Source organism: Populus euphratica, unplaced genomic scaffold, assembly GCF_000495115.2.
Source record: "Populus euphratica unplaced genomic scaffold, PopEup_1.0 scaffold60.1, whole genome shotgun sequence".
Lineage (NCBI taxonomy): Eukaryota > Viridiplantae > Streptophyta > Magnoliopsida > Malpighiales > Salicaceae > Populus > Populus euphratica.
The window spans coordinates 321,946-347,146 of record NW_011499938.1 but is presented as its reverse complement, the minus strand read 5'-3'; the positions used below and the strand labels follow the sequence as shown (position 1 = coordinate 347,146).

General features: G+C 30.3%; 3 protein-coding genes and 1 non-coding gene across 4 annotated transcripts; 3 read left to right on the top strand and 1 right to left on the bottom strand.

The window, feature by feature from the left end:
- The first annotated feature begins 4,694 nt into the window (after positions 1-4,694).
- On the top strand, positions 4,695-6,842 carry LOC105136706 (leucine-rich repeat receptor-like serine/threonine/tyrosine-protein kinase SOBIR1). The gene has a single exon (XM_011042145.1). It carries the CDS (start codon positions 4,744-4,746, stop codon positions 6,634-6,636), a length of 1,893 nt encoding a protein of 630 aa, XP_011040447.1. The 5' UTR covers positions 4,695-4,743; the 3' UTR covers positions 6,637-6,842.
- Positions 6,843-15,742: 8,900 nt separating this feature from the next.
- On the bottom strand, positions 15,743-16,800 carry LOC105136705 (centromere protein X-like). The gene is made up of 6 exons (XM_011042144.1): positions 16,694-16,800; positions 16,543-16,591; positions 16,391-16,431; positions 16,277-16,316; positions 16,137-16,190; positions 15,743-16,031 (listed from the first exon to the last, which is right to left on the bottom strand). The coding sequence occupies exons 1-6, from the start codon at positions 16,715-16,717 to the stop codon at positions 15,928-15,930; spliced, it is 312 nt and encodes a 103-aa protein (XP_011040446.1). The 5' UTR covers positions 16,718-16,800; the 3' UTR covers positions 15,743-15,927.
- A 51-nt stretch (positions 16,801-16,851) lies between these two features.
- Positions 16,852-16,923, top strand: TRNAT-UGU (transfer RNA threonine (anticodon UGU)). Its single transcript has one exon. It is a non-coding gene; the product is annotated as a tRNA-Thr (tRNA).
- A 76-nt stretch (positions 16,924-16,999) lies between these two features.
- Positions 17,000-17,751, top strand: LOC105136704 (uncharacterized). The gene has a single exon (XM_011042143.1). The coding sequence runs from the start codon at positions 17,114-17,116 to the stop codon at positions 17,531-17,533; it is 420 nt and encodes a 139-aa protein (XP_011040445.1). The 5' UTR covers positions 17,000-17,113; the 3' UTR covers positions 17,534-17,751.
- The last annotated feature ends 7,450 nt before the right edge of the window (positions 17,752-25,201 follow it).

Below are 25,201 nucleotides of genomic sequence, written 5' to 3'. Positions count from 1 at the left end.
AAACATATTAAATTATTTTTTGTTCAACCTCAATTTCAACTACAGTTTTAACTAAACACCTTTTTTTTCAAACCAACCTCAGTTAAAAGTACTTTTTATAAAACAACTTTTTTTAAATCACAGCCACAATAGCTACCGCAATACCAAACACTATTATATCAAAACATATATTATATCATTAAATAAAATTTTCAAGATAAATCCAATAATACCAAGATATATCACAATTAATGATAGGAGAAAACCATATTTACTAAAAAATTATTAATAAATTATATTGATAGACCATATTTTTCTTTGTTTTTAGTAAAATTATAAAGTATCTTTTTATAACATAATTAAAGTATTATTGGAATGCAGTTTATTAATTATTAAAATTAAAAATTAACTAAAAAATAACTAGATATAAAAATTGAATTTACTAAAAAAATTATTACTCTATTAAATTCTTTGAAATAAGGAAAAGAACTGTAGTAAAAACAAATCTTTCAGGAAATTAAATTTGGTGACAGGTGATGATTAAAAGGGTAAATCTTAATTATCCTTATTAAAAAAAAAGAATATGTACTTTTACCTATATTTTCTAGATATAAATATAAAACTAATATTTGATATGGTATATTTAAATAATAAAAACAGATCATACAATAGAAATAACAAGCTAATAGCCGATGATTGAAAATAACATCATCCTAAATTTATTCTAACTTCAAATTCTAATAAATATTCTTTCTTATGTTCTCAAAAAAATGAAAAATTGAAAACGACAGAGAACATATTTGGTAGCAGCTGATTTTACTTACCAATTACTGCGCTTGTAATTCAATGGTATTCTTTGAAAACAAGAAGGTGAGTTCTATTTTGTTCATAATTCACCGAGGGCTAGATGAAAAGCTAATTATTACATAAAAAATGTTTCATTATTTTAATTTTGTTGCATGGAATTAAATATTTAAAATGAAAATTAAAAACTCAACTTGTATATTAGATCAAATTAATCGATCATTATATGCATTGATAAAAAAAAAGAAAAAAAAAAGAGTTTGTTTAGCTTGTTCAACCTAACGGGCCAAGAGCGAACTTTAGTCATATTATTCTAATGGTAATCTGATTAAAAAGAATTATGTTGTCATCGTTTTAACTTCTATTTGACCCTAATTTAAATATAAACCAACTGTCATATAAAATATAAAATGTCAAAAGATTAAATAAAAAAATAAAATAAAAGGACATTGACATATTATGTTGACCTAAGTTAACATATGAGATTTAGAATCCATGTAATAGACACGATCACAACAAGTTGATTTGATCAAATAATATATCTTTTTTTTTCTTTTTTTTTTAATTTGGTTAGGCCTTGATTGAATTTAAATTGATCTTGAATTGCATTAAATCTAAAATTAAATTGAAGAGTTATAAAGGAATTGAATATAAAATTTAAAAAATATATTATAATATATCAATTTCGATTAAGTTCAATTAACCCATAAAATTAACAATCTGATAATTTTATATAAGTAACTTGTTTGTCTCTTTATTTATCACATACTCTCCTCTTGATTAGGTCTTAATTGGACTTCAATTAGCAAGAGATTGGATGAAATCTAGAATTAAATTGAAGTGTTATATAAAAATTAGAGTCAAATAAAAAAACTTAAATATGTGACTAAATTAAATTGTCATAAAATATCTATGGGCATGAAAATAAAAGGTAATGAAAATTTTTTGGGATGTGCATTTGAAGCATCGTTAAGAAAATAACTAGGAGCATTTAATCAGATAACATGTTATTTACTAAGACATACAATGTATCATTTATCTATTTAGATTAGATCACTACTATGATTTAGAAAATTAGAATAAATACTTTTTTTTCCTTAAAAAACATGTTTCTAGTCCTTTAACAAAAAGAAAAGAAGATGAATAATAGTAATAATAATAATAAGATTAAATTTCATGTACTTAATCATCATAAATTAAAAGTGTGCATGATCGAAATTTGTTTTAAAAAATAGTGTACTCAAACGAAAAAAATTAAAGTTCGTGCACTCAATTGATAATTGATGGATGACTTGACTTTTTTATTTTTTTTTCTATCTTTACTTGAATGGTATCAAGCTCCCCAATAAGAGATGTGTGCTAGAGGGATTAACCTAGAAATTCAACATGATATGGAACTTTGTTCGTATATGAGACGATCAGCCCTTCACTTTCAATGGAAACAACTTGAAAATTCGATGGAGCTTTCATGAAGAATTCTCTCTTGGCCCGTGCCCTAGGGAGACGGCAAAGTGTGAGTGGACAGAGAGAATACGATATCTTGATCTACCAGTAATTTAGAACTCGTTAAAAAAAAAATTATAAAAAAAGAAAAGGAAAAAAAAAAGACCAAACAATATATTATTATTTATTATATTATTTTTCAATCATATCCTCTTATAAAAAATAAATAAATTCTAATTTTTAATTTGTTTTGTAGTTGTGGTTGCAATTACTCTTTAAAGTATTTCCACTTAAAAATATATTAAAATAATATTTTTTTATTTTTAATTTAAAAACAAAAAGCATATTAATTTAAAATAAAAAATTAAAAAATTTCAAATTCTTTTAAAAATACTTTTAAAATACAAAAATAAATAAGAAATGTACAGTTAAATTGATCATCATGTGCATGACATATAAGTATTTTTTATACTATAAAAGTATGGTTTTAAATTGAAACTATTTCATGTTGTTTATATGAACATGAATTATTTTATTATATTAAAAAAATAAGAATAAATTACAAGTTTCAATTGGTTGATTTTTTTTATAAGCAATTTTATTATAAATGATGTAATAGGCAAGGATACATTGAAAGGTTAATTTCTACTATACTATAAAATTGAAATTACATTAAAAAATTATTCAAATTCTAAGAAAAATATTTAATTTTATAAAAAACGTCATGTTTTGAAGGCATAAAAATTGGAATAAATTTTTTTAAATCCACTACAAAAGGGCACATTTAATATTTTGTTTTAATAGCTTATCACATCCTAAATATCTAATAATTATCCATAAATAAACAAGTAATTGCCTAATTTATCATACTTGTAGAATGAAATTAAATCTAATGTATATATAAAGCCTACTTTGCACTTGAATTGCATGTTGATATGTAATACTGTATATGAAAACAACAAACGAATTTTGTTTCCTAACTAAACTCGAAAAAAAGCTATCCATCCGGTGATGAATTCCGAGATTTTTAAAACTAAAGATATAATTGTTTTTTGGAAGTGTTTTTTATTAAAATATATTGAATTTTTTTTTAATTTTTAAAAATTATTTTTAAAATTAACATATTAAAACAATCCAAAATATAAAATAATATTAATTTTTAGTAAAAAGTTAAATTTTTTAAGATTTACACCACGCTCTTAAACTTTTTCTAAACAAACGATAGAGTATTTTTAAATATTTTTTATTTAAAAATATATTAAAATAATATTTTATAACTATTTTCTAAATTTATTTTTAGTATTAATTTTAAAAAAATATTCGAATTTTTTTAAAATAAAAACAAACCTTCAACTTGCACAGTCACATCGACAGCTCTAAATATCCCAAAGATTTTTTGAACCTTTTTGCTTGACTTGACCAGCCAAAAAAACGCCAGACCTGTTGACTTGAAGACTTCGGGGAAGCTTCTCCGTCGATTAATTTTGCCGTGAACGGGTGGCACAAGCTCATTAAAGATGTGATCATTAATTTTAATAAAAATTATTAATAAAGAAATATACTAAAAAATGATAGCAAATTAAAGGCAACAACTGATTTTTTTTATACAAAGAGAATTTGTATAATTTACATCGGTATATTGATTTTTTTTATTGATAATAGTTGATATTTTATTATAAGATAACCAAATTACCAAAAAATTAATAGCAACTGTATATTAATTGATTTTTTTTTTTTTGCTTCTTCCATGGTTCCATCGTTGATTTTGCAATTCACATATAGACCTTACATATATATGAATGAATCATTTTATTGCGACCACATTCAACTATTATTTTCTTCTAGAGTAAATTAGTCTAAATTCAAGTGAATTTATAATTTAATTTGAATTAGATAAGCTCTAATTAAGCATTGTTGTTTTTTAATTTTTTTTCTTATTAACAAGCAAGCCACACAACTCATAGGTAATGTTAGTGAACTTGTTAGTTGGCTATTTGTTAGAATAAATAAATAAAGATAAGCAAAATCTTTAAGATTGTAGTTTATTTGGGTGAAAATTCAAAAAAAATAATTTTTTTTTTATAATTTTGATGTGTAGATGCCAAATATTAATTTTAAAAATATTATTTTTAAATTTTTTTTATTAAAAACAACTGTTATTTCATTTTCAAATATATTTTATTGGTCAATTGCTCCCCTTGCTCCTAACTAATTGTAACATTTTTTCTTGATAGTGTGTTACTCAGTGGTAGCTTCAAATGTTCTTGGCAATTAGCTTCATAATCATGTTTTAATGCCCAAATTTCAAATTAAAATATGATATTATGTATTAATATAATATGGCTAGTCAGAACAAGACACGGAAAACACATGTCGTGGACCCTACTGTTCCAGTTTTTCCACACGTGTCATGGACCCCACTGTTCCAGTTTTCTACGCACAGGGCGTGCTTATAAAATCAAGCAAACTAGACATAACGGTCCCAAGCCAAAATCTAACCTGAAAATACCACCAAAAATGGCCGTCCTTCACCACAAACACCACCTCTCCATCTTCGTTCTCCTATCTATCCTCCTCCTCGCTGGTGCAAGATTGAACCTTGACCATTCGGACCTCAAAGCCTTCTCAACCATCCAAAAAGACTTGGGCATCAACAGTCAACGCAGCTCCTCCTCTACACCATGTAACTCCCCTGGGGTGTTTTGTGAGAGGAGGCTCTCTCCCAACAGCACCTTTGTGCTCAAAATCACAAGACTCGTCTTCAAGTCTCAACGGCTCACAGGGTTCTTGTCTCCGGCAATTGGACGGCTGTCTGAGCTCAAGGAACTCTCACTAACCAGCAACCAGCTCGTTGACCAGGTCCCTGCCCAAATAGTCAAGTGCAAGAAACTAGAGATTCTTGAGCTTGCAAACAACCAGTTTTCCGGTGAAATTCCCTCTGAATTATCATCACTTGTTCGTCTTCGAGTTCTTGATCTCTCGAGCAACGAATTTTCTGGGAATTTGAGTTTCTTAAAGCACTTCCCCAACCTGGAAAGTCTTTCTCTTGCAAATAATCTCTTCACTGGAAAGGTTCCAAAATCTATACGTTCATTTCGCAATCTCCAATTCTTTGACTTCTCAGGAAACAGTTTTCTTGAAGGACCTGTGCCAGTGATTGGCAAAGGTGAATCCTCAAGGCCCCTATACCCAAAACGTTACATATTGAAGGAGAATACAACAAGTACAGGATCAAAGAATAATTCTTCTGCAAGCAAATATACTGAACTTGCTCCAGCTCCTGCACCATCATCAGCAGCAGCAGCACACAAGCACAAGAAGAGCAAAAGAAAGCTCGCCGGGTGGCTCCTCGGTTTTCTTGCTGGCTCAGTAGCTGGGAGCTTATCTGGGTTCGTGTTCTCATTATTGTTTAAGATTGTATTGGCAGCAGTAAAAGGTGGAGGGAGAGATTTAGGCCCTGCAATCTTTAGTCCATTGATCAAGAAAGCAGAGGATTTAGCTTTCTTGGAAAAAGATGATGGGCTTGCACACTTGGAAGTCATCGGGAGAGGTGGATGTGGAGAAGTATTCAAAGCTGGATTGCCTGGAAGTAATGGAAAAATGATTGCTGTAAAGAAGATAATTCAACCTCCAAAAGATGCTGCCGAGTTATCTGAAGAAGATAGCAAGCTTTTAAACAAGAAAATGAGACAAATTCAATCAGAGATCAATACCGTCGGCCACATTAGGCATCGAAACCTTCTTCCTCTTCTAGCTCACGTGTCCCGTCCTGATTGTCATTATCTTGTCTACGAATTCATGAAAAATGGTAGTCTACAAGATGTGTTGAACCAAGTTACTGAAGGGAAAAGAGAATTGGACTGGTTAGCTCGCCACAAAATTGCAGTAGGAGTGGCATCTGGACTCGAGTACCTACACTTAAGTCACAGTCCACGGATTATCCATAGAGATCTCAAGCCCGCAAATGTACTTCTTGACGACGACATGGAAGCTAGAATTGCCGATTTTGGACTTGCTAAAGCAATGCCGGACGCTAAAACACACATCACAACTTCTAATGTTGCTGGAACAGTGGGATACATAGCACCAGAGTATCACCAAACACTCAAATTCACAGACAAGTGTGACATTTACAGTTTTGGTGTGGTACTTGGGGTGTTGGTGATGGGAAAGCTTCCATCTGATGCGTTCTTTCAAAGCACTCGTGAATTAAGTTTAGTTAAGTGGATGAGAAATATCATGATGTCAGAGAATCCAAGTCAAGCTATTGATCCAAAGCTGGTAGGCCATGGGCTAGAGGACCAAATGGTGCTGGTTCTTAAAATTGCTTGCTTCTGCACTAGGGATGACCCCAAACAGAGGCCTAACAGTAAGGATGTTCGGTGCATGCTTTCACAAATCAAAAACTAGTACAAGCATGGAAGGCAATGATGTGTAAGAAACCAAGAATAATGAAGCATGAAAGAAGGGTTGCTTCGTAAAGTCTTTTCATTTTATCTCTCGAATTTGCATTAAATGTTACTATTAAGTTTATATCTAAGGCAGGGCTGCAAACGTGTTTCTTGTTATTTGTCCAAAATACATAATTTGAGTGTGTTCAATCTGAATTTTACTAAGCTCGAGTCCTCTGACCTATCCCATTTCTTAGTCAAGTTATTTTTGTTGATTTTCTCAAAGCTTATATACACATGCACAGTAAAAATAATAAATTTTAAATTTTAAAAAAATTCTAAGAATTGTGTTAAGATCTAAAATTATTTAAGATTTATATGAAAGTTATCTTAAAATCATATATTTTTTTTTGGTTTTGAAAATTATTTCAAGGCTGCGTTGTCACAAACTACAAATCGTTCAAATATCCAACCTATAACAATAATTCACATGAACCACCAATAAATTTTTTTATAAAACCTTGTAAAAGAGATGGATTAATATACCTTTGAGTACTAGCTCTTTTATTTTGTATTTAAATATTTTTATATTGTACTGTTGTACTATCATGTGTAGAAAATAAGAAGCATAACATTTTATTTATAGAGAAATCTATAAACCTTATAAATAAATAAAAATTATCAATTTGCCTCTTAAATAATATCACATATATTATTTTAGCGTAATTTTAAAAATTTATTCAATTAAATCTCTATTTGATTTTTTCTAAGTTTAGAATTGTAATTCCTTATATTAATTATATTGTAGACCTTAATTTCTAAAATTTATTTATATTTAAGTCACTTGATTAATCATCTCATTTTAATTTATAACCACTGGTTATGATGTTTGTCATCCATTAAGTTCTCTAATAAGTTAATTCAAATATGAATAATAATTCTAAATTAAATTAATTAAATAATATAATTTATTATCAATTCAACCATTGATTGATTTATATTTGAAGATCAAGTAGCTAAATATTATGAAAGTCATAAGTTATTTAACTTAACCTTTTAGTGATCAGTTTCTCAATGTAATTAATATTTTTTTATTAAGAACATTTTGTTTTAGATATTATAGCATAATGTATGTCTATTTGTTAAATTATTTTAGTTCTCAACACTATAGTCATGTTTCTTTGAATAAAAATTAAAACTCTTTTCAAATCTCATTCCACATTGACTAAGATTTTTACAATTAATATTATTTAAGAACAAATAAAATATTTTTCTAGTTCACTTAAGGTGATGAATCTTTTTTTAATCACTCAAATACCTTCATATAGTTTAGGTCAAACTCAATATCTGCTCATTTATTACTCTTGATTAAGACAACATGTAATAATGATCAAAACATAACACTACCTACATAAAATAAAGTAGTAATTTCAAGTCTAAAGATCAGTTATACAACTATAACATGAGCTTTTTTTATAGAAATAAGTAATTTCTTTATATATATTGTTCTTGCAAACTAGTTCAATATACATGTCATTTGACAAGTATCTGCATATTAGTTTTAGATATCATTCATACCTTCATTTATCAGAACAACTATTTTTTTTAATAAAAGGAAAAACATAATATGCATCGGTCTCAATAACTCTAATTAATGTTTAGCCTTAATAGAACATTGACAAAAAATATTTAGGAACAATGTTTTGATACAAAAAGAATCTCATAATTATAATAACTTTATAATTTACTATGCAAAATATCTTTGTTCCACGGACTTTATTTTTATTATAGATTCATTAATCAAATATAATTAAATATTAAAAATAATAAATCTTTAATAATAATAAATATGCTTTACATAAATAAAATTAGGTTTACATGTAACCAATCAGCTGATTACATAACATATTCATTAACATTTTCATTATATCCTACTAGTTCATGTTTATAACGAAGTTCAGTGCAAATCTCATGACCTACCCCCATTTCTTCCTTTATGTCTACGTTTTAGATTACATATGCTAATGGGGTGCTAATGGGGAGTTTTATAAGGAGGCTATTGATAAAATGTGTTTTAATCTATAAATTTCATTCATAATATTTTGTATTCTGTTTTAAATTAAAAGTTTCATCAATACACCTGCCTTTATATAGCAGTAGGCAGTAGTTGATAATCCTGGACTTCTATGGAAAGACCCCTATAATTTTAGTTTGTTACAAACAAAATCTAACTTATACAAATTATATTTTGCATGAGTAACAACAATGAAAAAATAACATAATGTTACCACCCCCTCTCAAAATGGTGCATATATATCATTTATGTCCAATTTGTCAAGACTCATATGAAAAACTTGGCTAGATACTAAGTTGGTCAACACATCTGCAAGTTGATCTTGAGACCAAATATGAAGAACTTCGATAATTTTTGCTTCTAATTTTTCCTTAATAAAATGTCTGTCAACTTCAACATGCTTAGTTCTATCATGTTGGACAGGGTCATGAGCAATATCAAATGCCGTTTTGCTATCACAATACAATCTCATTGGACTTATCTGCTCAATCTGTAATTCCTACATCAAATTTTTAATCCATAATAATTCACATATCGCTTTGGTTATTCCCTGTATTTAGTTTTGGCTGAGGATCTAGCCACAACCTTTTGTTTCTTACTTTGCCAAGTGACCAAATTTCCACCCACAAATGTGAAATATCCCGATGTAGATCGTTGATCTTGTATTGACCCTACCCAATCAATATCGGTACATCCGTCAATCTTCAAGTTGTCCTTCTTTTTAAATAGAATTCCTTTACCTAGAGATGATTTCAAGTAATACAAGATACGAGTAACTTTCATATGCTCTTCATTTAGGGAGTGCATAAACTGACTAATTAGATTTGAAGCATAAGCTAAATCAAGTCCGATATGTGCAAGATACATTAATCTTCCCACTAGTCTCTGATAATATTTTTTATTAGTGTGGATTTGTTGTACATGTATATTCAGTTTCAGGTTTTCTTTTATAGGATTGCTAATGGGACTACATGTTATCATACCTGTTTCTTTTAACAAATCAAGGATATACTTTTGTTGAGACAAAAAAAATTCCATCTTTCGATCTTGATACCAAGAAAGTATTTTAAATGACCTAGAGATTTCATTTCAAATTCCCAGGCAAGACAGTTCTGCAATGCTTTCTACTCTTCAAGATTATTTCTGGTTATTATCATATCATCAACATATACAATCAGAGTTATGGCTTTCTTTTTTTCTATTTTAAGGAATAACGTATCATATGAGTTGCTTTGCTTATAACCAATAGATTTCATGAAATTAGTGAACCTCCCAAACCATGCTCTCGGAGATTGCTTTAACCCGTATAGGGATTTCTTTAATCTACATACCTTTGTGCTTCATTTGATTTCCATAATGCATCCAGGAGATAATTCCATATACATTTCTTCTTGGAGATCCCCATGCAAAAATGATTTTTTTTATATCAAGTTGATATAAAGGGCAGTCAAGATTCATAGCTAGAGATAGTAAGATCCAAACAATGTTTATCTTGGCTACCAGTGCAAATATTTCCATATAATCAATCCTATAAGTTTGAGTATATCATTTGGCGACAAACCTTACTTTAAACCTTTCAATGGTGCCATTCGCTTTATGTTTAATGGTAAACACTCACTGCCATCCAACCGGTACCTTTCCTGCAGGAAGTTCAACCACGTCCCATGTGGAATTTTTTTGAAGAGATCTCATTTCTTCATTCATGACTTCTTTCCACCTAGGATCTCATTTTTTTGAAGAGTTAAGGCTTCCTGCATACTGTTAGGAATAGATATAACAGATATTTGATTCACAAAAGTTTCATTATCCTTTGATAATCTATGGTAGGATACAAAATTACTCATAGGATAATGAGGTTTAGAGGTGAGAAGTGGTTCATATGCAGTTTTAGGTTTTCCTCTCATGGTTATGTGGGGCAGAACTTTAAGTTGAGTTTTAGAACTTTCTTAAAGTTCAGTTACAGATTCAGACACGGTAAGTAATTGTTCCATTGGTATATTATGAAAGGGGGAACTGGCAACTGAGGTACCTAAGTTTCTAGTTGTAGTACCTCTATTTAATTTTCATCAATGCTAGTAGTTTGTTGGAGTTATACTTCTATATATTCTTCACTATTTTCATCTTGCATGGCATGTGAAGATGTATTACTAGAATACTTATCTTTTATAATATATGTCATCATGTGAAGATGTATTACTAGAATACTTATCTTTTGTAATATATGTCATTATAACACATCTGCCAATTACCCTTGTTTTACTCTTGAATTGAGGATTCAAGGGTAGAGTAATATAGTCTATCTTCATAAAATACAACAACAAGAGTGACATAAAGTTTCTGAGTTGGTGGATGATAGTAGCAATAACCTTTCTAATGCTGGGCATAACCAACAAATATGCACTTGAGTGATCGCAGCTCCAGTTTATTCCTTAACATTTTATGAAGATGAACAAAAGGTGTACATCCAAAAACTCTTAGTTACAAATGCAACACGGCAGGACAATCTATTATTTTATGAAGAACACTCAATGGGGTCTGAAATCCTAATGTGTTTGAGGGTAACCGGTTGATAAGATATGTTATTGTTGTGATAGCTTTACCCTAATATTTAGTTGACATATGAGCTTTAAATAAAAAAGCTCGAACAACTTTAAGAAGATGGCGGTTCTTACATTCCGCAACCCTATTTTGTTGAAGGGTGTAAGGGTAAATGGCTTAATGAGCAATTCTATAATCAATTAGATATTGTTTTAACTCTTGATTAACGAATTCTCCATCATTGTCATTATGGAGAACTTGTATTACAGAACGATATTATATGGCTACCATTTTATAAAATTGTTTGAATAATGAACTCACTTTGCTTTTGCATTTCATTAGACAAATCCATGTTATATATGTATGATCATCAATAAAGAAAATAAACCATCATTCTCCACTAAGAGAATAGGTATTTGTTGGACCCCATACATTTAAATGTACAACCATAAACGGTGCTGGACTTTTATTCATGCTGATTTGAAATGGAACTTGATGGCTCTTAGCCAATTCACATACATCACATTTAAAGTATGTGTTAGGTAGCTGAGCAAAGAGTTTTAGTAATAATTTCTTTAAATATCCAAAAGATGAGTGACCTAAATGTTTATGCCATAATCAAATTTCAGAGTTTGCAACATATTCAAAGTTTGCAGCAGATTTATTCATGGAGAATGTTTAAGTTAATTGGCGAGAACTTGTTAGTGTTAAATCCAGATAATAGAGCTTTCTCTTTTTAGTACCATAACCAATTGTCTTCCGAGTTTGAATATCCTTCAAAACACAAAGGTTATGCTAAAAAATAATAATGCATTACAAAGCAAGAGTTATTTGAGCAACTGAAAGTAAGTTATAATTAAGAGTTATAATAACTAATACGGAATCAAGACTTATATTTTTAGTAAGGATTACAGAACCTTCCCTATTAACAAATGACGAGGTACCATTTGCTAAAGATATAACATATTGTTCCGATGGTTTTAAAGATTGAAGGCATAACTTGTCAAAGGTCATATGGTTAGTAGTTCTGGAATCAATTATCCATTCATTTATACTATTAGGAGTGGAAATATGAAAGACTTTACCATATTATTCCTTAATTGTGAGGTTGGACATTGTGTTTGTTAAAGGATGTTCTGCCATAAATTCTTTTTTAGTCGTGAGGTTGGACATTGTATTGGTTAAAGGATGTTTTACCACTATTACTAAAGCATGAGTATTTGGTCATGAGTTTCGTTTATGAGATGCTTTAGCAGGATCCCACCATTTAGGATACCCAATTAGTTCTTAGCATATTAGCTTTGTATGTCCAGTCTCACTATAGTGCGTGCAAACATATTCTGACTTTGCCTTTCCAATTTCATAATTGTTGTTTGGAGTTTCTGATGTCTAAATTTTTTCAACGGTAAGGCCAGTTAATCGATATATTCTAGGCTTAGCTCGTCGTGCCATCATTGTAGATGATTCAACATGACCGGCTCTAGCTTCATTATTTAAAGTAACTCCATGAACAACATCACGATGTATATAAGCATAAGCTTCTTCAAGATCCAATATCGGATCTTTTCTAAGAATTTCCCCTTGGATTTATTCAAATTCTGCATCCAATCCATTCAAGAAGATATGTACTCGTAATCTTTCAACAGATCTTCTATAAGTAATAACATCATCCAGGTCTTTCATTTCATTTCTGTCACGATGATTAAGTTCTTGAAAGATTCCATAAGATCACCATAATATGTTGATAATGGTCTACCCATCTATTTCATGGAGAAGGCTTTCTGGTTAAGTAAAAAGAGTTGTGATTTGTCTGATCCATCGTAAAAGGCTTTAAACAAAGCATTCCAAATTTCTCGCGTAGTGCATAATCAAATGTGTCTTTTCATGATATATGGTGACATAGACGTTAACAACCATCCTTTAACCTTTTGATTTTCTGCATACCATCTTAAATAAGAAGCATCAGTATCTTATAGGGGTTGTGTTTTGCCCATAATATATTCAAGCTTTTCTCTTCCTGCAATTTGTATTTCTTATAGGGGTTGTGTTTTGCCCATAATTATTCATGCTTTTCTCTTCCTGTAATTTGTATTTCCATGATCTAAGACCATACATCGTAATTGGTTTTAGTAAGAATAACACCGGTTGTGAATCTAGAGTTTTCAGTTTGTACATGGATAAAGAGTGTCAGTTTGTACATGGATAAAGAGTGTCGACTCTTGTTTTATCATTCATCATGTAAAAACAAGAATGATAGAGACTGATCGGAATGCAAGATTATCAGGGGAAAAGATTCAATAACAGATTGCAAGATCAGAATGCAAGGTGAAGGATTGTACAGGCTAACATTTTTTTTTTTTTTTGAGAGAAAGGTGATAAGAATGCAAGATTGACAGAGAAATATTCAAGAATGCAGGATTGGATGGTGAAAAGAATGGTGAAGGGATACAAACTGAGAAAGAGACGATACATGGAAAGAATGTGTCAATAGTTATTTGTAGAGAAATATTCAAGAATGCAGGATTGGATGGTGAAAAGAACGGTGAAGGAATATACAAACTGAGAAAGAGACGATACAGAGAAAGAATGTATCAGTACTGATTTAAGCTGTGATACCATGATAAAATGTGTTTCAATCTACAAATTTCATTCATAATATTCTGTTTCCTATTTCAAGTTAAAAGTTTCATCAATACACCTGCCTTTATTATTGCAGAAGGCAGTAGTTGATAATCCTGGACTTCTATTGAAAGACCCCTATAATTCTGGTTTGTTACAAACAAAATCTAACTGATACAAATTCTATTCTGCATGAGTAACAGCAAGGAGAAAATAGCATAATGTTAACAGCTACTACTGTCAACTTTTCTTTACTGTACTTAGAAAAATGTTTGGCATACATAGATACACCCTTGACGATCAGGAGAGTTTTCTGCGATAAACGAGAGACAGGGGAAGAAGATAATCTTATTGACAAAGCGGATCGCAAAGGAAAGAAAGTGGTAGCCCTTGTTATGAAATTAAATGTGAAAGAAGGAAAGAAAAAAGGGATAAATCTTGATTACCAATCGGATCTTTTCATTTGTATAGCATGCAACTCTTGTTGGCGTTGATTCTGAAGGTGGCAAGGACAACTGGAATACGAGTCTTTCTCTCCCCTCTGCTCTTTCCAGGGAAGAAAGCTGCTTGATTAAGCGTTCTTTTAGTATATGGATTCATACTTGAAAAGGAACTCATTTCTTCATTTGAGTCAAAACAGAAGTGATATCCACGCAAATCAATTACAAATCCAGTCATGCTTGCAGGGAGCGGGAGCGGGTAATCTTAGATCTGGGGCTAGAAATCATCCATGGAATAAAAATCAGCCTGGTAAAGGTCGCTTTGTTAAATAAACTGTTAGACATCATCTTGCTCGAAAGCAGCTAAAAGATTCTGGGTTAACATGGAAGAAACAGCAGCAGGAAATGCAACCAATATGAGAAACAAGCCTTGCATAAGATCCAGCGCGTACAAAATCCATGGATGGTTGAGCTGCACCGTGGTTATGCCAAGTTTTTTCAACTTGCAATCATACCACGAAAATATTTTTCTTGAAATAAGCACTTTGAAAAGGCAGGGTTTTTGCAACAAGATCAAGACAGTAGAGTTCAAGAATGCAAGTTCCATGACACAGCCTTCCACTACATTGTTGAGAAAAATAAACGAGTTTTCCTCTAAAGCAACCAATCAAGTCCACAAAATCCCTTTCTACTTGTAATCATTCCCTCTTTTCATCGAAAGCCAAATAGGAAGAAACATTCAAGTCAACACTTCCATGACAGCATGATAATTGCCCTCAACATGTGAAGAGTGCTAGAAATATTTTTCCAAGCCAAGCAAGTGCTAGAAATGGATCAGGGGTTCACTTTTTCAATGGTTTTCAGCTTGTTGAACATGAAGCCCAAGGAAAACTATTTAAATTCCTAGAATGGAATTCTACATGGGTTTAATTGTCAGACCTAAAAGTTGTATAATAACACTCTGCAAGCAATCTCTGTTAGGGATCAATATTCAGAACTACATAGCCCACAAGTTGTCCCAGATATCAGAAAGAAAGAAAAAGGTCACATCAGACAAGGAAATACGTTTTCCACATTACAGCTCTACAAACTAATAAACAGGCACTCGATACATCAGCCTAATTAACTTAAAGAACAAAATGGAAGAAACATGGAGCAATTTCTCATCCTTCTTCCAATATAGCTCTATCGAACAAAAAGTGTGTTTGGGTGGGACCATCCATTCCGTGATTGCTTGATTTATATTCCAAATAAATTCAATTACTGGTCAGGAACAATCATTTACTCTTAAAAGAAGCAGTTGATCAAGAATATGTCTACCATATGAAAAACAATCACGAGTCACATTCAATGACTTAATTTTGCCGCAGCAAGCTTGGCAAAACCAACAAAAACCAAGAGCACCAAATTGTGAACTCCATTGACATGCACAGTACCAAATAAGAAAGAAGTACAAAATAAAAGAAAAGAAATTCCATCGCATTGCAGGAAGACAATTATAGATCATCAAATGATCTTCATGTCAATAATTCTATCTAACAATAAAAAATGCACTACCATCTAAATCCACAAATTGAACAGTTTGGATTAGAAAAAGAAAAGGAAAAAAACCATTCTTTATGCATGCCATTTAAATATCTTAAAAATCCAGAAGCAACTGAGGAAGAATCCTCTCCAAGTGAGTCCCTTCAATCTTACCAGCTCCCTCTGCTTCAGCAATCATAGCAGAACGCTGCACTGCCTCTGCACATGCATACCACACCATGATACCAACCGTTTAACAACAATGCTTTATAGTAAAGGAACAAAACAAGAATCCAGACATTTAACCATCATCAAGCACGAAACCTGTAATAAAAATTCGGAGAAGTTCGCAACTCAGTTTTAGGGCATTGGAATTAGCTGCATCCAAAAAAAAACATCAATAACATTTTGCCCATAATTACACATTAAAAAAAGAGAAAGGAATCATATGAATAATGAAATACCAGAAGTGGTTCGAGTCTTCTTCAATGTTCCAGTTCCAACCTGCTAAATTAATAATAATATAAAAATCCGAATTTGAAACAGAATAGGAAAAAGAAATCATCAAAGTTAATTACCTCGCATTCCGTACCGTCATTGCCTTCGTTTTTCTCGCGCTCTGAAATAGCCATGAATGTTCATAAATTATTATTATTATTATTAAAATCCAAACACAAGAAGAAAAAAAACCATAAGAAGAAAAAAGGCGGGAGTCATGGGAAATGCAAACCTAGGGCTCTCCGGGTCCAGATGTGCTTGAAAATAGCTTGAATCAAACCCTAAACAATTATGTCAACAACATACAACAAATTAGCACAAATAACAAACAATGTATATATACATGAACAATTTCCTTATTCAGGAAAGAAAGAGAAGCATACTGGATCGAAAGTGACTTCCTCCATTCGCAACTTCAAAGCCCTTCCCTCCTTTTTTTTTTTTTTTTTGTGATCTTCTCCTTTCCACTCCCTGCATACATAAATGTCGTTTTAGTTATTTATATTATTATAATAAACATAAATTAGATAGGTAAGCGGATGCCCCTATAGCTCAGTGGTAGAGCGTCAGTCTTGTAAACTGAAGGTCCGTAGTTCGATCCTGCGTGGGGGCATTTTTTACAATTCCTTTTCACTTCATTCGAAACGACGACGTGTCTTCTTCAGATACAAACTGTGTGTCTTTTCTGGGGTTTTCCTTTTCCGTGTTAAACCTCGCAGCCGCAAGATTCGAAGAGCAAACCTCAAAACCAGACGCAGTCCGTGCTCCCAGATCACTTCTTTCTCGTAGAAAAGACACAAAAAATGGTCAACATAATCCACAAACTAATCTCAAAAACATCCCCTACAACACCTTCTTTAAGAATCATAACCTCAACCCTCAAAACCCCACAACTCTCTGACCCCAACTACCTAACAGCAACAACAACCTCTCTCCTTCCCGGCACAACAAAATCAGATTTCTCAGACAACCCAATTCCTCTCGTAAACGCTCTACCCACACAGGATGTTAAACCCTTGCAGTTTTATTACCCGAATTTCCCTTTTGGGTTTTGCTTAAATCCTATTTCCGCAACTGGTTTTGGTCAAGTGAAGGCTATGGAGGAGGATGTTGATGATTCCAGGACTTTGTGGGCTGATAGTGTGAAGAAGAAGAGGAAGAAGAAGATGAACAAGCATAAGTACCAGAAGCTTAGGAAGCGTCTCGGGAGAAAGTCCTCTTAGGTGTTTCTATCGGTAAAGAAGTTTGTGTCTTGGTGGCTTTTTGGGTGCTGGCTTACAAATTTTGGATGGCAAAATGATTTCATTTTGTTGCTTGGGAGTATTAAATTTTGTAGTTGTTTACTGTGCTTATTTAACCGAATGGAATTGAATAATTTGAAATGTTGTTCATCATTGTTGTCGAGTTTTGTCCTTTGGGTTTCATAGAGGTATTGCTTCTTTTTCTTTTTCTTTTTAAGAAGCATAATTGTATTATATAAACAAAAGGGATTAGAAGAGGGGAGAACTCAGGCGTGCATATACGATTTGTTTTTTTATTGTTATTATTATTATGTTTTGTAGAATAGGAGTACTAGATTTTGTAGTGACATTTGAAATAAAGAGGTATTCGTTTCTGTCTACTTAATGAATTGGAAGCGAATAGTTTGAAATGTTGATAATAATTCTTGTGGGAGTTTGTTTGGTTAGAAATACGTAATTTGTGGTCACACAAGTCTGCCATCCTTTTCATGCTAGTGATGGGGATAAGAGTTGAGGTGTACTTATCTTGTTTTGCTATGGAATCAGCCATGTTTAAGGCAAAAGCTTCATATCACTGAGCCAAACTTTAAACTTGTTTTTCCAAGGAACCTGTAGTTCAATATAGTTATTAGAACCTCCTGTCTGAATATGTGCTTGCTTTGCGAAAACAAGGGGGTGTGGTATTTGTTATTTAGACAACAGAGTTGGGGTCTAATAATTCTCTGAAAAAATTTTGGTGCTATAAATGAAGCTTCACCTTTATCTTGAGTTTGCTTTCTGTCTCTGTGCATTGTTGTAAACAGATGACGAAACCAGACAGGGTTTTGAACACTGTGTTTGCCTTTATCTTGACACCTAAGGTACAAATTGATCAGCAAGTTTGAATTCTAACATAGTGGGTTTACTAAAAAGCTCTTGCTCGGGTACTTTACTAGAGACTAGTTTAGATCATAAACAAGAACCTTTATAGAATAATGAATGAATTCTATGATGTAAGAGCTTGGGCACATTTTCCTGTTACTAGAATTCCTTTTGTGGCTGACTATTGTACAGGACAGGAGGTCAGCTGAATCTGAGTAGATGATAAATTTGTTAAGTTAGAGTTAAAGTTCATGTCTTTTTCATTCTTCTTTTTCTTTGTTCGGTGCTTGCATCTGATTTTGCTAGGCCTTAAAGTTTTGAGATTGGGCACTGGTCTAGTTGCTGTGGTTGAATATAAAAGCAATGTGTAAGTAGTCCAGTTGGGGAATGATCAATTAATACTTGAGTTAATGAGTAAAAGGCCTTTTCTCGTGTATGCAAATTGGTTGTTTTAGTGGCAAGATGAGTTTTTTTGTTATTAACAACCTGGGAAATGCCTGCGTAATGCTGATGCTGCTTGAAAATATATTATTTTGATAATCAACTGTTTTGTACTTTTGAAAGTCTTCTCGACATTTAGCTCTGTGAAACTTTCATCCATCTTCTTCATTAATTGCCTGTGGATTTTACTTTCTATAGCAAGCAAATTTGCTCATTTCCCTTTTCTTTTTTTCATTTTTAAATCTCTGAAAAACTTGTGAATATTCAAGCATTATAAGACCTTATGATGTTGCCTATCTCAATGCTCTCAGGGATTTAAAACATGCTGTGCATATCAGTTAACGTAAATGCTATTTCACCTACTACTATGTTTTAGATATGCAAGTTATCCAAGGTCAGCTGATATCTCTCAGTGGAATAAATGTCAAATGCTTGTGCAACTCTGAACATTAGGCAATTATGTTGGATTGTTTAACATTTTTGAGCTTTGCTTGTGAGGTTGACATTGGATTCCTATTTTACTTTTGGATAGCAAGAGAGTTCAATTGAATTACTATGTTCTTTTTTTCTAGGTTTGACTATTTCATGTTATAGTTTAGTAGGGTTAGGTTTTCCTAAATATTGGCAAGCCAGGCACTGTATATGAATTGAGGTGAACACATTTGTGGTGAGAGGTTAGTGCAATATGACAACATGATAGGGGCAGGCTGCTAGTTGAGTTGACAGACATTGTTATTTGGAACTGACACTAATCAGTGTGCTAATGAAGAGTTGATATTTTTTTTAATTGCAGTAAAGCAAAGCATAAAAACGAAAAGGTTACTGTTTGAGGTTTAAATCATCCAATGCAGAGAGGATCTGGTATTCTTGTTTCTGTAAACGACTTCAGCTACTTTAGCTAAGAGTTTCTTATTCTGGGCTGCTTCAAAAATTCAGGTGCTTCTGTTTGTAATATGATTTATGTCCTGGTGGCTGTTTTGGTATTTGCTTACAAATTTTCGTAGGTAAAATTAATTTCTTTTGTTGCTTGGGAGTACTAATCTTGTAGTTGTGTACTGTGCTTATTTAACAGAATGGAATTGAATAATTTGAAATTTTTCTGATCATTGTTGTGGAATTTTGTCCGTTGGGTTTCATAAAGCTATTACTTTTTCGATTTTACAAGCATGGTTTTGTTCTATAAGTTAAAGGGGTTAGAAGAGAGGACTCAGGTGTCCGTATGCTGTTCTCCTATGGAATAAAGGGTCATTCGTCTCTGTATTTATATAATGAACTGTAAGGGAATAATTTGAAATGTTGATAATCATTTCCATGGAAGTTTATTGAGGTAGAAATTTGTACTTTCGGTCACATAAATATGATATCCTTTTCATGCTAGTGGTTGGCATTGGAGTTGAGGTGTGTCATTCCTGTTTTGCTATGGAAAAAGACATGCTGCATGCCACTGGGCCAAACCATAAACTTGTTCTTGCCTGGAATCAGTAGTTCTATATAGCAATTAGAACCTCCCTGTCTACATGTATTGCCTGCTTTCGAGACAGTGCAGTTCTGGTCTTACAATTCACTGAAAAGGTTTTGGGCTGATACAAATCAAGTGTCGCCTCTATTGTGAATTCTCGCTTTCTATCTCTGTGCATTGTCGCCAACAGGTGACGCTACCAGACAGGGTTTTGAAGACAGTGTTTGCCTTTATCAAGACACCCAAGCTACTAACTGATCAGCAAGCTCTATAATTTCTAATATAGTGGACTTTTTTAAAAAATTCTTAATTGTTTGACTCGCTCAAACTAGATCAGATAACTAGCAAGATTCTCTATAGAACAATGAATGGATTGTTTGATGTTATAGCTAGGGATCCATTTCCACGTTACAAGTTGTAGATTGTCAATGCTGGTTGCTTGGTAGCGGACCGATGGATGGGAAAGATAGTTGAGCGAAGATGAAGGAAAGATAAAATTGAAAAAAATATTAAAATTAAAAATTAACTCGACTTTTTATTTTACTTGGATTTAAAATTAAATATGTAAAATTTATTTTGACATGACTATTAAGAAGTATTTTTTCATAACTATATTTGAATTAAAAAATTTATGGGTAATAGGTTTAAAAAAAATACTACAAGTTAGAGAAATATTTTCTGACTTTTTTTTTATTTCTCCTAAATAACATGAGAAACCGAAAAAAAACAAAAAAAGGTTTTGATGCTATGTATTTTTGCAAGATATGGTCTATTAATTCAATATGCAATCTATTTGCTTCATTTATATTTTAAATATTTTTCAAATTCAACTGCAGCTAACCCAAACTCAGCTCTGTACTGGAAAAGGTTAAAACAAGGACTCAATGACAAATATTGGATCACAAATGAAAATTATTAGATGTATGTTTGAGAATATGGTAAAAATTATAGTTTAAAATGTTTTTTTAATATATTAAAATAATATTTTTTTTATTTTAAAAAAAATATTTTTTATATTAGTATATTGAAATATTTGTAATTATAAAAATTTAAATTTTAAAAACTCATTTTAGGGATAAGTAAAAAAACCAAAAATTGATTAAACTGAAAAAATTAGAAAAAAATAACTAAAAAACCAAACCATAAAAAAAATATTTTAAATTAGAAAAAATCAAGTCAAATTCAAAAAATAAATCAAATTAAAAAAAGATCGAGCTGGTTAATTTGAATCAGTATTTTTCTAAAAAACTGAAATAATCGATTTGAATTAATTTTAATTTTTGAAAAACAAAACTAGTTTTAATTATTTTTTTAATGAAAAACAAATCAAATGAAAAATAATCACTGTAGCCGTAGCTTACGTCACGTATCGAAAAACACTCAGAGCTCATGGCATCTTGTCACATAATGGGCTTCTTCTTTAAACTAAAGTGTGAACAAAAAACTGGTCTCTACTGTTGGGTCGTTGCCACGTCAACATCAATCTTCTCTTTCCTGGTAACGATCGAAGACATTATGGATGAGCTATTACAGATGAAAAGGACAAATCAGGGACGATACTCGATGGATTTGAAGCATATGAGTCCTTTTTTTTACTTTAAAAGTATTTTTATAAATAAATATTATTTTCAAATTAATATTTTTATATTGTTTTAATAGGATATATCAAAAATAAATTATTTTGACAAACATAATCGAGAAAAAGGGTAGTATAACATGTTATGTTGAGATAATGAGACTCAAACTTGTTAGAAAGGATGATATTGCCGAAGGATGAGGAATATAAAATAGAAAAAGGAGGCTGGGCGAACAAGGTGAGATGTGTCCATGGCAAAGGCGGAGTTGATGCGAACACATGGGCAAGACAATTGACATAAAAACCAAACGGTGAGTATAACATAAGATTAGACAAAAGTATATTTATTCAAATAGTTATTTTTCTAGAATCTAGAAATACAATAATGGAATGCAAATTCTTACCAAAAAAAGACTTAAATCTTATTTAAATAATTAATAGTTATGATACTGAGAACAAATATAATTTATTAAAATAAATATATCTTATGCTATAATGTCTAAATCAAAATATTATTACTAGAATGATAATAATTATACCGAGAAATTTGATATTTAAAAATTAAATGAAACCACTTATGAATTTTATAATATTTAAAAGATCATAGCAGGCCGTTAAATATTATACTTGATTTTCAAATATAAATCAAATAATTGTTAAATTGATAATAAAATAATTTATTTTATTTTACTTTATTTAAAATTATGATTTATATTTGGATCAACTTATAGAGCAATCTAATAGATCACATATATAAGAACTATTGGTCCTAAATTGTAGTGATTAATCAAGTTGGACTTAGTCCTAACTTAAATTGTAGTGATTAATCAAGTTGGACTTAATTGTAAATAAATTGTAGAAATTGAGAAATAAAATGTATTTTATACTTATAATTATTATTCTAGGCCTAAGAAAATCAAGGATAGACTTGAATGAATAAATTTCTACAATTATCTTGAAATAATATATTTGATATTATTCAAGAAAAAAATTAATATTTTATTATTTATAGGGTTTTCAAGTTCTTCTATAAGTAGAATAATATGCCTCTTATTTTCTAGCTGTACAATATAGTACAAAACACCTAGAAAACATAAAATAAAAGATATAACATTTAAAAGCATAGCAATCTCTCTATTCTAAAAGAATTTAGAAGAATTTTCACTAGTAATTTATATATTACCATTAGAGATCAGACACTTGGATAATTTATAATTTATAATAACTCAATCATGTAATAATTATTCAAATTTTTTTAGACGACCATTAAAAAAAGTGGTTTGACTTTAAAAGAAATTTCAAGATATTTTTTTCTTAATATTGAGATGATGACATATTAAATTGACTCAAACTTCACAATTTAAGTCGTTAAACTCTTAATCCCAATCATGAACTTTATTAAGTTTAATAACTTTTTTTTTAACTATTTTTTATTTAATGATATAATAAGAAAATAGATACTAACAAAATTGAGTATAAACAAAATATTAGGATGTTTGTTATTGAGATAATTTTATAAAAAAATAAATTAAAATAAATTATAAAGATTACTTTAAAATTAATGTAATATTGAAAAAAAATTAAAAAAAGAAGCTAAAAGGAATTCATTCATAAAAAAATGGAAGATAAAATGTTTTTTTTTTAAATGAATGAATCTCCCTTGTTGTTCATATAAACCCCATTTCTTTTTAGTTGAGTAGATAATATTCTATTTATATAATGTCAAGCTTGCGTATATTTCCCACAATTATCATTTTGTCAAAGAACTCTAGCTAATTAATTAGAAAAGAAATAACGGGCATAATTGCCAGCAGCCTCAAATGTCAGTGGTTGGCGACCCATAATAGCATTAACAATTAACAAAAATTCTAAAATCAACGAGTTTCACTAGCCTAAGACATATTTTATTATATATTGCTATAGTAAAATTATCATTTTATTGTATAAAAAAATAAAACCTTGAGGGTGAGTTGTTTTGATTTTTTTTAATAGCTTATTGGTTATTAAAAATATTTATAAAAATATTTATTTTCTTTTAAATTATTCAGCATAATAAAAATATTTTTTATTTTAAAAGTCAATAAAATTTAGAACGGTTAGTCAATCTTTTTTTATCTTTTATAACCTTTTTAAAAGTAAAAATATTTATTTTTTTTCTAGTGTAAAAAAATTATTAACTTGTCGGATAAGGATTTTTTGGGGTTTTTAAATATCCATTTATAATGAGAGTACATTTTTAACCTAAAAAAAACAAAAAAAAAACAACATTTGCATTTGAGAGTATTTTTGAACAAGTATTTTGTTTAATTATTACGATCATGAGAGATATTTTTATATTATTTTATAATCTATTAATGAAAAAAGTTGTTCAACACAAATATGTAGCATTGTGCCATTTAAGTAATGCATGTAACACCATTTAGTGGTTAAAATTAGCTTTTTATTGTCATTCTAAATGCATCACTGTGTTTTCTTTCATGTGGAGTAGCATGTGATAAATTACGATAATCAGATTGTATCTAGTGGTCGTTTGACTTTTTTTTTTTTTCCTCTCTTGATAGGTAATGTACATCATTTTTCTTTTTATTTTTCACTTTTCAATTTCAATACTCATTCTATTTATTTTTTATTTCATTCTTTTTCCATTCATAGAATTTTTTTCCTTTCAATTACAATTTCTCATTTTTTTTCTCTTAATTTTTTATTTTGTTCTTATTCCTTTTAATGATTTTTTTTTTTTACAATTTAGTCATTCAATTACAATTTTTCATATGTTTTGTTTTTCATTTTGGTCCTCTTTTTTCTTTTTATATTTTTCTCTTTGACACTTTAGTTAAAGTTTTTTTAGCTTTATATTTCATCCTTCAAATCAAATTTTTTGTTATTTTATTTTTTATCAGTTTGACCCTCATTCTTTTTATTTATTTTTATTGCTATTAAAGCTATTTTTTCAATTCAATTTAACTCTTCAATTGAAAATTTTTATCTCTCTAATTAATATTTTTTTCACCCTCATTTGTTTTAGATCCGTTTGTGTAATTTTTTTTTTTTTTAATTTTATCTTTCAATATTTAATTTGTTGGAAACTCGACTTTGTATGATCTTATCATTTTGCATTAATTTTTTTAAAAAATATTGGTTTTATGATTATCTTCAAGTTTTTTCTATAGACTTATTTTAATCTCACGACTTAAGTTATGAGTTATGCATGTTTTTTTTTTTAATATAAGTTTTTTTAGTAATTTTTTTTATGTTTATTTTTTCAAGATATTAATATAATTAATCAATAATTTATTTTTTATTTTATACAAAA